This window comes from Crocodylus porosus, unplaced genomic scaffold (genome assembly GCF_001723895.1).
Source record: "Crocodylus porosus isolate Cpor-Errol unplaced genomic scaffold, CroPor_comp1, whole genome shotgun sequence".
NCBI classification, from domain to species: Eukaryota; Metazoa; Chordata; order Crocodylia; family Crocodylidae; genus Crocodylus; species Crocodylus porosus.
This window is the reverse complement of record NW_017728933.1, coordinates 7,374,889-7,388,537: the sequence shown is the minus strand read 5'-3', so window position 1 is coordinate 7,388,537 and position 13,649 is coordinate 7,374,889. Positions and strand designations below refer to the sequence as shown.

The 13,649-nt window shown below is 46.4% G+C and overlaps 1 protein-coding gene across 1 annotated transcript in view; it reads right to left on the bottom strand.

Annotated features, from left to right (window-relative positions):
* UNC5D (unc-5 netrin receptor D) overlaps nucleotides 1-13,649 on the bottom strand; it is a 188,401-nt gene that overhangs the window by 62,257 nt on the left and 112,495 nt on the right. The window contains exon 8 of the mRNA XM_019545910.1: nucleotides 5,980-6,012. Coding sequence (XP_019401455.1) covers nucleotides 5,980-6,012 — 33 coding nt within the window. The remainder of the gene's footprint in view (nucleotides 1-5,979; nucleotides 6,013-13,649) is intronic.

The following is a 13,649-nucleotide window of genomic DNA, read 5'->3' as shown; positions in this document are numbered from 1 at the left end:
GCTTAGCGAAAATTTCCCTTCCATCCCTTATTTCATCCTCTTCTATGTATTTTACGGTGACATGGGTGATCCTCGCCTTTTCAAACATGCTGTGGAGCAGAAGGAATCAGCCTTCAGAGTTCTGTAGGCTTGCAGGAAGCTGATGCAATCCCAGGCATTATTTAGGATTTCTGCAAGCATTCATTGCCATTAAGAGAAAAATATTTTCAGTTGGGCATGTAACACACTCCAAGCCATGCTCACTCCTGGGATTCTGCCTATAATCAAGTTTCTGAAGTTTTGAAACTTTGGTAGTCAAAATCTGCCAAAGCTAATTCCATAATCGAAACTGGGACTCTCAGCACTTTGTGAGAGATTGCCCAATCCTGGTGTATAAGATCTTGTGGGATTTGGGACCATGTACTATGAAAGCAGATTCATTGGCAAGGATGCTTAGCATATGGACAAAACATCTTTTAACCACTTCACAAAAGGAGAGGGAGCTGCAGCTCAGGAGCACACATCTGAAGTTGCAATGTTACTGTGACATCTGCACAATCCTGCAGTCACCTGTTAGTAGCTTTGCCCTAACTTTGCTTCTGAATACAACAGGGTTCAAACTGCAGGGGATTTGCTGAACTTGTATCACACTGCAAAATCATATGGGATAACAGCTGCATTGAAAGAGCTTCCGTCAGTATCCTCTGATGCTGATACAGTTGTTACAGCTGACTACACTCCTAGAGCATCCTTAGTAATATGCTTTAATGTACACATTATAATCTGCTTATGTGCCATGCACTAGTTTAAAGAAAGAAGTAGTTATATGGTCATGCTGTATATCTTCTACTGTGTCTCAGTGTGGTTCTTAGATTACAAAGTGTGTAGAACCATCTTTAGAAAAAGGTGTCTTTATTTTAAACAAAGAATGCTGAAATTAAGAATGAAAAGGGAATTCAACCCAAAGTATTTGAGGGACTGCAGAGTGAAAAAAGTAAATTGCAAAACAGAGTAACAGCACACATCAAAAAGCAGAATTCAGCCTGGTACAGACAGCCAGTAGCTGCCTCTGTGAAGCAGCTAGCATTCGCTTCGGATTTGGATTCAGCTGATTCGGGGGACAGTGATTCAATTATGCATCCCTTTGAGGATGGGTTAGGGTAGGGTTTGGGGTTTTTTGAGGGGGGTTGCCATTTTTCAGCCAGAAACATCTGACTGAAATGTTTCAATTTTCAAAATGTCACAGTGCACCTTGGTGTAGGGTTGCATTGAAGTTGTCACGATGGTGCAGAAAATATGCAAGAAGCAGGAATTCTTGTGGGTGACCAATATCTTTTTTTATTGGACTAACTGCGTGGTTGGGATAGACATAGGCAATCTTTTCAGTATTTAGTACTCTTCTTTGGGTCTCTGGGCGGGGAAAAAGAGACAGCAGACCTAAGCAGCAGGTGGGCCAAAAGCTTGACCCATCTTGTTTTTTACGCAAGCTTTTGGTCCATCTGCTGCTTAGCTCTGTCTGCTTTCCCCCGGGGCCTGCAGAAGGGTACTGTGATACATGAAAACTTGCCTATGTCTGTCTCAACCAACTGTCCAAGAAAAGACACAACTCGCACAAATTCTTTCCCTGATGTACGTTGTAATTTATTTAAAATTTTAGCAAATTCGATAAAAATAATAAAAGGTAGGTGTATGAAATGTTTATGGTTTTCACATTTATAAGTAAAGAGTTTTATGCGTGCATGTTTGTATTTATGTTCAAGGGGGAGGAAAAGTGGTGTCAAAGGACGAAAAAATGTTTTTGAAGGCCTGGAGTTGAAAAATATACAAAAACAGCATAGGTCTGGGGAGAGGGGGGAGTATTCGTTGTGAATGCAGCCCCATATAATTAGCAGCTTTTCTCAAATTCCTCCCTGAGTGATAAATCACTGATGTGGGCTGAGACATTTCTCAATGACTAGGAAGAGATCATCTCTAGAAATGTTTCAGAGCAGGAGAAGAAAAGAATATGAAATGATGGAAAACAAGACTGACTGTATTTGTTCGCAAGGTCACGATATTTCTTAAAAGATTTTACATTTTGAAAATAAAATAACAGTTACTCTTAGTCAGAGACTTGTGGCTTTGCCACAGGTTTGATGCTGCACAATGGTCTGATTTTTAAAAAGTCAAATGTCTGGCTCTATATTTTTTGTTTGTTCTTTATCTTGAGCAAAGTCTATCCCAAGTCACGTGTGTTTAAAAACAGGTTTATAATGATCCCATATGGTACCCTGATGATGTTGGAGCCTCTCATTCCTACTGATTTTTTCTTCTAGGCAAACATAATTATGTCAGTCTTGTGGCCTGTCAAAAGTGGTTGGGAATATCATGAGGGAACAGTGCTTCCTTTCTGCTGGAGACCCCAAAACTGGACATTTGTAAACTGTTTTAGACAGTTAACCGTCTGAACAGGATGTACTGAACTCTCTTGAGTCCCCAGTCCACTGCCTTAGCCACAAAACTGGCATTCAATCTGTTTCATGCAAAACCCAGGAACACAAGGGAGCATGAATCAACTACATGCACATTTTTTTTGTCACTTACCTCCCAAAAAGACCAATTTTATTCTTAGGTAATTAACTCCAACTCCATTCCTGAATTAATTTTGTGGGCAATGACTGCACTGAGTGAACCAGGAGTAAGTAGCGTGTTATTTACCTGTAGAACTCCAGAAAGGTGGTGCATAGTTCAGGGATAAGGCAAATCAGTCAACAACTGCATCAGGTTCCCATGTCTTTTCAGGACTGGTGTGAGTCGGTGATTGTTTTGAATGTTTAGTTTCTTGGAAGCACTTCTTTTATTCATACTTTCAGTATAAAAATTGTGGAAAATCTTAATTGCGTTCCTGCCCCTCCCCATTTGAAATGGGCAGTCACATATATTTGAGGTCAGAATCTGACCTATCTGCACAAATATGCTTCTGCCACAATCACACAGGTAATAACTTAGCCCTCATTGTCAGAAGGGGATATGTAAATCTCAGCTTTTTAAAATATTGCATGTCACCTTTTAAAAACTCTTGGGATAAATCCACTGAGCAAATTCCTTAATTGTGTAATGAATAGTTATTTCTGTTTCTAAAATCTTAAAAGAAATATAGTTTGATAATATAAGTAACTGATACTCTGATTTGCACAAGGAAGGGTCGGCCAGTTTCAATTCTGGGTTTCCATATATTAGCCCAAGACTGCTATGTACATATTATGGATGCAAATAAGAATAATTAAAGCCTAGACCCCTGCCACACATTGTAACACAACTCCATGTTAAAGCAGTTAATGGCATCATAAAACAAGGAGTAAGCCACAATATTATTCCATAAAAAATATGTAATAACTTTGTGGCTGGTTCCTATCACACCATTAATTGAACGTGTGACCAGATGCTCCTGTGAGTCTGGGGGCCTCATGATCCTAGGCTCCCCCTACTCTGGCAGTAATGTATGATGGGCTCTGATGCTCAGTCCCACAATCATGCCTCTTGCCATGTGCATGTGGCGTGGCAGGAAGCATGTCTGTTGATCACATGTCAGATCCCATTGTGACTTTACCTGAACCAGGGGTTCTCATTACAACAAGCCAAAATAAACCAAACCAGTTTTGTTCATGCAAAACTTATTTTTGGTACCATGTTTATTGCTATTATTTTAAAAGATAATATGAGTGCACCGCAACTATTCCTTAAGAAGGGAAAATGCAACAGCAGAAGTGATTCTTAACAGTTAAGAGGCAAGGATTACTTGCAATAGCCAACTATAAATCATTACAAAGCATCATTGTCAAAAGGAGCCAAAATGGTACTTGTCTGAATTTGGGTCTTTGGAAAGGCAATGCTTCTAAGCAGCAGTTTCCATCTGTGTTTGGGGCATTGTTATTTCAAGACACTTTCATCTCTTCTCCCCTGTAGCCTCTTAGGGAGGATTTCCTTCCCTTGGGATAAGAAAAATTCAAGAAAAAGGAACCATGGCAATGTTGCTGCTGCGGTTATATTTTCTCCCCCCCCCCCAAGGGAGTCAAGGGAAAAAAAGTTGCAGTCAACCAATTACTATTTAATGGTCTGCATCCTCCCAACCCAACCAAGGAGACAGCATCTCTCTTACAGCAGTAAGTTTTTATACTTTTTGTTACGAGGTACATGTTTGTGGTAATTGTAGCCTATATTTCACTCCACCTCCTGACATTGTTACACAACATTTATTGAAAGCACATCTGATGGTAATGAAGTTTCTATTAACTATGATTAAGTTTCATAAAGCACCTGAAGATAATTTAAGATGTGCAGAAGCAGAAAATGAAACATTTGGTTTAGTACATTAGGAAACGTAATTGATTAAATTATCTAATTTACAATAAGTGCTTTCCATGAGCGATTCGGGGCCTACATTGCCACCAGTTTGCTATTACAGTTTGCTAGGAGATATCAAAGATTTCTCTAGCTTCCTCCCTGCTCCCACTTCTCTCTCTGTTCATACCCTCCAGCTACTGGACCTTTTTTTCTCTGCACACCCTTCCTAAAGGATGTGGAAGTCCTAACGGATAGGAAATGCAACTCAAAGCCAGAAAATCATGTACAAGGCTTTTTTAGCAAAACGAGTTGTTTCTCAATTATCTTCATAATTGACTTTGATTTTGCATCAATGATGATTCATGTAGTCGTAAACTCAGGCCCTGTTTCACTGAACAGCGCCAAACTCTATTTATAACATACTTCTAACCTCACATCTTAAAAAAACACAGTTTAATTCTCCTAGGAACCCTGTGTACAAAAATTGATTCCATTAAGGTTATATTTTCAGTGAACCAGAAATGAAAGCGGTTTGACTGATGTGTTGTTAGGATCCCATAATTAAGTGGGGAATGCACAAATAAAACTGTAGCGTAATACACTTTGACACAAAAATTACAGCACAGACCCACAGTGTAGGGGTATAATCCCACTAAAACAAAGATTAGATAAAATTACAAGGGTCGAAAAATGCAAGCTAACCATAACAAGCTTAGATTTCTCTTCTATCGGCTTTGATTAACCCAAGAAATATTTCACAGTTGGAAAAAGTGCAGGGAAAACCTCTTATGCAATGTCACTAGGCAGTCACGGGCTTAATTTTAGGACGGACACCTACACAACTCCAGTACATTACAAATGGAAAAGCTGAAGGCTAGGTGCTTTCAGCCAGTTAAGAGCTCCAGATATCCATGAGGATAACTGCATGTTTCTTCTCGGTATTATTACATTATATTTTTGCAACAATTTGTGCACGAGACCTCCAGCCTTTATGACTATAACAGGTGACGGTTGGTGATGCTGGTTGTGAACCCAAATGATTCTTTCATAACATGTGTGTCTTAGCAAAGCTCAGTCTGTTAAGTTGTTTTTACTGAACTTTCTTTTGTGAATCCCCATAAAAATTATCATTTATTCTGACACCTAGAGTCTGCTATATGTAAGCCTCAGAAAATATATTATGTTAGGACTTCCAAACAGTCAAGAAGTCCTCACTCACATGTCCGCTGTTTTGACCATAGCTAAGATTAAGAAATCAATTCCAAAATAATGAAACATGCAGAAAAGCCTACCATTTGATTCACAGGAATAGTCATTTTAAAATTTGTAAGCCCTATGGGCACATCTACACAAGACGCTACGGCAACGTAGCTTCAGTGGGCACTAACCGTGATGCTGCCGCTACTGTGCAGTAGGGTCGAAAAAGACCCGTGCCCTGCCGGGACCGCGCAGTCCCAGTAGGGACTGCGGAGTCGCTTAGTACCTGCTTTAGCAGTACCAACTGTGCAGTCGGGGCACATGTAGATGCGCCCTATCATTACTAAGTCAGGAGAAAAATGCTTCATATAGGTCCACATGCCTTTCATATAACCTTCAGTTCTATTTAGCTCTTAAAGAAGTAAAACAATGTCAGCAAAGATGAGAGATTATATTTACAAGAGAAAAAAAATAACTTACTTTGGGGTTTTATTTCATGAAGAGGTTTTTTATCTAAAAAGAGAGAGAGAAAGAGAGAGAGAGGGAGAGAAAGTTGCACTTAATACATGTATATGGAGTGTGTCTATTTCCTATATCACTTTCTGTCTAGTTCTATAACTGAAACATTTTCTCCTTGTTTGCTGACAATATGAGCTTTTTATCTTGTCTATATTTTTTCTTCATCTTCTTTTAAATCTTTCAGGATACTGCCTTGTAGTCATTTTTAGTCAAGTTCTGGGTAGCTAGCTTTCTCGGATTGTTTTTTCATATTACTTATTGTACACATGTGTAAAGATTATATATACGCAGGCAGGCTCAGATAAAGTCAGTCAAAATTAAATGCAATTCAGTATGCTACATAGAAGATGCAATGAAATGAAATGAATATTTAAAGCAGTGGTTCTCAACCTTTTTTGGCCTCAAGATACCCCTAATTAGACCTAAGACACCCACCCATCTGTAACTTTTGCAAATCGAGTGGCACCCAATTTAAAAAAAAAAAAAATTTATATACCATATTACATAGTTCACCTCCTTGCAGGGGGAGCAGGCAAAGGATTGTCCAGGCAGAAACAAGCCTAGGCCTGCACTTATTTACTAAGCTTATCTGCTTACACCGCATCTTGTGCCACCCTTCAGAGGATCTGACAGCACCCCAGTGCGCCTGAGCACCCTGGTTGAGAATCACTGACCTAAAGGGAAACAACAGCACTTATAATTATACATCGTAACTATTATATATTAGATGAGGTAATTAGTGCTTATTACAGTATATAGATAGCTATTATATATTACAGGTATGGGCAGCTATCAAAATTGGTATTAACAAGAGCACATATGACAATGTATACATTAGAAGTATAGCTATATAATATAAGAGGTATATTATACAATATACATAACAATATGCAGTGGGTAATTTCCACTAACTAGATTTCACATAATGTGAATTATATTCATGTGAACTTCAACATCATTTGATATTCCTGTGCCTGTTTCTTAATACAGTAATAATGGTGCTGCTTGCTTGCTCACTCGTTCTCTCTCTCTCTCTCTCTCTTTCCACAAGGACTTCATTTTTGGTGACCCAGTCCTACAAACTCCCATGAGTTAGCATGAGTAATTTTCACTGCAGTTCTGTTTTAAATACGTAGTTAGAAGTTATTCATAAACTGGGTCATTAGAAACAGGTGAGCCCCCATATTCATGTATATTGCTGAGGTAGGAATTGGATGGAAGCAATAAGAGACACCGCACGTGTCGCTGGGTAGAGAACCAGCGGAAGGTTGTGAGGTTTCTATGATTTTGCTTTTAGTTGCAAAGACAATGTTTGTTAATTAATTGGGTGTGCTATATAACTGTCACCTGACATTTCATCAGGTACCACTAGCATTGAGTTGGAATAGCCAGCAACAGACAGTTATCAAGGAAAGATAAGGAACAGCCAGAAACCATCAGGAAGAACAGGCAAGGATCTGTTAACGCTTCTTTCCAGTCTGTCATTTGTCTTCCATTCCCGGGTATTTCTCAGCATTCCTCAAAAATAAAGAGGACTGTCAGTGCTCTTTGGCACTGCTGGATATTTTTTGAGATTGGTCAGGAACACCTGAGACCCATTAGCATCCAAGGCTAAGGTGCATATAGCCACGAAATACCCACCTACATCCCTTATTCAAGAAGCGTGGCTGGAAATCCCTGGGAACACTTAGCATTCTTCAGTAAAACCACAGATTGCAAGAGATTATATGAGACTAGCCAGGAACTCTTAGTATTCATTTCAGGTCACCAAAATTACCAGGAAACAGTTGCCATTCATCAGTATTCATAGGCAAGATCCAGGAGCTCACAGGGAATATTCAGGAAAGTTCAGTATATCACATTCACAGGGAATCCATCTTCTGTTGAGCAGCTGGAGCTGGAAAAAAAACAGAGCATCTCCCAGCTTCAAGCCTGATGGATGATTTGGCACTTGAATGCGGGATGTGGACAAAACTCCAGACAGTGCAAATGAGATCATTTGGGTTCTCCCCTAGAAGGGGAGCTCCTGAGGGACCTAACATGACCTGCTGCCCTGGGCTGCTAGCAGAAGAGCCTGCTTGAAAGATCTCAGGAGAGATGGAATTTGCAAGGAATGAGCCAAGCCCTGGCAAAGGAGCTCAGCCCATGGTCAAATGAAGTAAGAGTCAAATGAGATCATCCCACTGTGGGCAGGAAGGGGCCTTTAAGAAGGGGTCCAGTTTGCTCATCCCAGAGCATATCCCAAAATGAGAACCAGGGTCTACCCTCCATCAGGATTCAAAGGAGGTCCTCCTAATGAGGGAATGAGATCCTGCCTACAGCCAGGGGTCCAAATAGATCCAGTTAGGTGGGGGAAGGAGCAGCAGGCAATTGGGATCCAACAAGCTCATCACTGAGCTGGAACCAGGTTCTGCCCTCCACCAGGGCTCAGAGGAGGTACCCCCAGAAGGGGAAGAAGGTCCTACCTTCAAAACAAGGGTCCAGTTCATTCCTAAATTAGACCTGGGAAGGAGCAGCAGGCATCCAGGGGCCAGTAAGCTCATCCCTGAGCCAGAAGGAGGTTCTGCAGGTGTCATGGGACATCCTGGCCAACAAGGTGCTGCCATCCTGCAGTGTTGAGATAGCCGAAGAATCAGACCCAGCGGAGACAGCCAGGTGCTTGAGGGTGGCAGATGAGGCCACGGCACAGCTAAAACAAGTTTCTATCCTCACCCAGGAGGATGAGAAGGTCCTGCTGCAGCCAGGCCTGCCTTCAACTAGGGGGCCCAGTGCAGTCACCCCACAGCCACCAGGTCCTGCTTTTGACCAGTGGCCCTATGAGGTCCTGATTGAACACAGGGCAGGGGGCAGCCTGCAAGGAGGTTCAAAGCAGACCCAGGGCAGGGAGCAAAAGTCCGACCATCCCACAGCCAGAGCAAGGTGCTGCTTGGGCACGCGAAGTGTAGGAGGACATCCCACAGGCATGGGAATGGGAGTCACTGCACAAAAGGGGAGTGCACATCAGCTCCTGGATGTTGCTGCTGGGAATGGGCCGAGGAGCACGTCCAGCTCTGCTTCCTTTCTGTAATGCCCAAATGTAGTGCTAAGATACATGCTGACAAAGTGTTTTCTCAGACTGGGCAGAGCGAGAGGGGCCAGGAGGGCTGGAGTAATTGATATTCTGCCCCTGCTCCCTGCGGGATGGGCTCTGCCTTGCATCCACGGCCACCCAAAAGACTCAACTCACAGCTGCAATGCGTGGGGGAGAAGATGGGCCTTTTCCAGGAGGTGACCCAGGCTCTGGGCCTCAGCACTTGCACACCATAATTCATCATGCAGACACCCACCCACATGGCAGACACACCCGGTCTCTGTCTCACACTCACACTAGGAAGGAGGCTATTTTTCCTGCAGCCTGGGAAGAAAGACAGTGATGAGTGCCAGTTACTTTCCTCCTCGAGTTCAGGGCAGTAATCAGATGTGCCAGGCAAGGGAACTGATGAAGTTTATGACTGGATCCAAGCAGACCTGCTCCTAGGTACAGAGTCATTTTATTTTAGGATAATCAGAGACCAAAAGCCAGGCCTCCTGAACTGGGAAAACATCCAGGGGGGAGAAGGGGATGTCTCTCCCCTCAACCAGGCATTTCTACTCTTTCATGGCAGCTGAAGGAGTTAAATCAGGGCTCATGATTTCAATTTGTCCACAGCTGAACATAGATCCATCACAGCCTGGTGCTTCCCGGGTAGCTGCAGATTTAATTGATTCGGTGGGTCAAGAAAGCAAGCTGTTGGTTTGAGGCCATGTTACTAGTGTAACCCAGGCAGTACTCCAAGAGGTACCCCTCTCCAATTGAAGGGATCAAAGCAGGTGCACAAGCACTGTGGGAGGTGTAGGGATTCTCCTCCCCCTATAGAGCAGAGCCAGACCACAAATGGGGACATAACCATATACCTTTTAATACTGGGAACATAACAGGCATAAAATCAGAAGGTATAGAGGACACTACAATGCCCCAAGGGGGCAGGATTCAACAAGGTTAGACACTTACAATCATTGACAAAAAACAGGGTTAACAAAATATAAAACTTAAAGAGCAGAACAAACGATACAGGTTGGTGAAATATTAAAAAAGGCACAAAATGCAAAATGACAAGGAAACATAGGGCCTTGGTACCTGCAGGGGGAGAAAACACAATGGCCTCTTTCCACTGCAAGAAGTTTTGCTTCTTGTTATCTCACTCTCCCCAAACCAGCTCAGCTGGGACTTGATCCCACATGTGATAGGCAGGAATGCTGCCACACAGCCACCACTGCTCTAGCCTGCTAGGGGTCTTGACCTTCGTGGAGCCTCGGCCTCACCTTGAGCTGCCTGGCCTCTGATTGGAGGAGCTGGAAGCAGAGCTGGGAACCTCTCGGGTCCCTGTTGAGATGCTTGCTGGAGTAGGGGAGCCTCTCCTGTCGGCTGCAGCCTCTCCCAGGGCATCCTGGAGCCCAATGGGGAAGCCTCTCCTGCCGGCCACATGCCGCACTGCTGAGGGTCCCGCTGCCCTCTGCAGGTCTTGCTCTTTCAGGCTCTTCTGGGGCACTGCTCCTACCCCACTGATTCAGCTCTGCTAAGCTCCTTCCTTCTTGTCCCTTACTGGTCTCTCCCCTGAGTCAGCCCAGACTGCCCCTTTTATCCCTCTCCAGGTGACCCAAGGGGCCAATCGGGACACAGGGGGTGAGTCTCTGGGGCCTGATTGGTGCAGAAGGGGAATCCCAAGTCCTCCAATTATCTTTTACCCCTTCAAAACCCCTGGGCCAGGTCACTGCCAGCCAGCCTGTCACACTAGGTTTGGGCAGAATATTGTAGCTGCTGTCCCCGGTGACAAGGATGCCTTCTCAGGTGAGTACTTTGCTATTTATAGGATGCGACAAGATTCTTCTAATTATTGCCCTCTGTTGTGAGAAGCACTGCAAAGGCGCATCCACCTCTTCCTGCACTTAAGCTGTGGGCATGGGCACTTGCCCACCCATGTAACAAAATCTACCCTTGCAGAAAAACAGACACCCCTCATACGCAGCTACAGGTAGACAGACGGAAAGCTGTCCAGCCCTGGATGTGCCCCTCATGCAAGGTCCTTAGAAGCGACCCTGACATAGTACCCTGGTTCAACAGGAGCAGTCAGGTCAGCAGAGCTGCACGGAGGGGGCTGGTAAGCAGGAGCATTTGACATGCCATTTGTTTCTGTGTGCCCTTTCTCTTGCCTGTGTGGGTAGCACGAGTGCCTGGTGCTCCTCAAAGAAGCAACACAATGGGCACGTGGTAGGGAAGCTCCAGTAGGAAGGGATAAGAGGAGCGAGAGCAGGGGCTATGGATGCTAGAGTCCCGGCCGGCACCTAGCACTGCCAGTGGGTCTCTGTCTCGGGTGGCTCCTGGTTTAAGCTAGCTGTGACCTGCCATGATGGCATAGGTGAGTGTCCCCACGCTTGGGAGCCCTTGTCTCGCAGTCCCCTAACAGCCCTCATCCCAGGTGCTGCCTGGCCCAAGACGTCTGGGTCCAGCTTGGAAAATGCGTTGTGAGGGAGATGGGGGTCTGCCATCAGGGAGAGCTGGCCCAGCACTGCCGCTCATCCAAAGAGTCATTGGGTAGGCTGTGTTTGGCTTCATAATGATCCTTCATATGATCCTGTTCTATCATTGCCTGGTGGCTCCTCAAGTCCCATGCACTCAGCCCTTTGCTTGCCCAGTGATGCAGGAGTCTTTCCCAGCATTTAACTTGTGACACTCCAGCATGGCATGCAGTCCTCCCTGCATGCCTGCTTCTGGTGTGGCCAGCTCCTTGCACAGCGCCGAGGTCCAGCCAACTGCCAGTGCAGAGCCGGGGGTGGCTGGTTGGACACTGGGATGATTCACCCCCAGGTGAGCAAGGCTGGCATGTGGCAGGATTAAGTCCTGTCTTACCACAACCCTTGAAGGTAGTTGTACCCCATTCAGGGCACCAGGCTGCCTTTTCTACTGCCTTCATCTTCCTTGCCTTAGAGCATGGCTCTTCCCTGGGTACGAAGAAGGAGGACTGGGCTGTGCTGCCCTTTGATGCCCTGAGACAGGGACCGAGCACGCAGCTCATCAAGCACATGGCTGCATTATGCATGTGGGCACCTGGAGCTTGGCCAGTGATCGGGGCCTGCCCCATGATGGCCACTTGTCCCGGCCACAGGGTCCCAGTGCTCTGCCCTCCCTCTGCCCCAGGTGCAGGGGCAAAGCCCTGAGGAGTGCTCAGTGCTGGATGGTGCCCAGTACCCTCCTGCTACATGCTAGCCAAGGCACCTGCTCCTGCCTGCCCCATGGCCAGGATGTGCAGGCACCACCAGGCAGGGATTCATGGGTGAACTGATTTATGGGAGCATGTTTATGCTGGGCTGTGACATGCCAGAGCGGCTGTGGGCATTGCTCCCAAATTAAGTGTGAGCTGTGGTTGAAACCTGCACTGCCTAAATCACATGGCAAGAGCTGGGAATGGCCATAAAGCCTTCCTGAGACTGTGGTTACCTGATGTCACTGGGAGCTGGCTCAGGGGCCTCAGAGTGTCCTAGTACTCCAGCAGGACATCTGCAGGTGATGAGGGCTTGGGGTCTGGCTGTCCAGCCCCTCTGGAAATCCTTCCCCAAATGCCTAGCTGAGCAGTCGCTCACAACCTGTGCCTCAGCCAGGGATGATGCCATGACCCCACTGTGTTACGTCAGGCCACAGGGCTCCTGCACCATAGGGTCTGGGGCTTTCCCAGCAGAAATGCCGAGAGGCTAGCTCTCCAGGTCATTTTGTAGCAGTCCTGCCTCTGCCCAGCCGGGGTGGGTGAGCCAAAGTCCGAGCCCCCCCAGCAGGGCTGGCTGGAAGGTGAGGCAAAGGCCTCAGCCCTTGCAGGGGAGCCCTTGCCTCTGGGGTGTCAGGCCCCAGCAGAGGCTGAGACAGGGCACCGGGGCTGGCACAGGCTCAGCTCCCAGCTCCGTGACATGTGGCTCTGAGTCCCTGCAGGGTCCCAAGCGTGAGCAGCTGACCCTCCAGTCCACTCCCCACCTGCCCTACCCAGGGGCAGCCCCAGCAGAGGCCTGCAGCCTCCTGCAGCTTCTTCGCACTGAACCTCCAGCCGCAGCCCCCGCAGATGGAGGTGCCCATGTGCAGCCACAAGCCCGGCCGTGCTCCAGGTAAGTTGGGCACGGAGAGACTTAGGCGCAGCCGGGGGGAGGCAGTGCAGGGAGTAAATGAGGCCTGACGGCTGGGGCTTGCAGGAGCTGCCTGAGGCTGGTTCGTGTCCAAGGCAGAGGGCAGGCAGTACCTTCCCCCCGCCCCACCCCAGAGCCTGACTCACCTCCCAGGCTGTCTGACCTGGGCGTAGCACTTCGCTCCCACAGTCAGGTAGGTGTACACCCGACAGACCTGCCTGACCTGCCCTGGAGCAGAGCCGTGATCCCAGGTCTCTAACGTTTCAGCAGCTGAGCTGTCTGCCAGGCTGCCGGGGTTCCTGGGTGAGGTACTCCTGCTTTCACCTAGCTGCACCCATTCCCCTGACGGGAAGTGAAAAATGGAGGTTCAGACCCAGGACAAAACCCAACAGACTGTGGCCCCTCAGGCTGGGGCTGCAGCCACTGCGCTTTTTGAGGCTCTTATC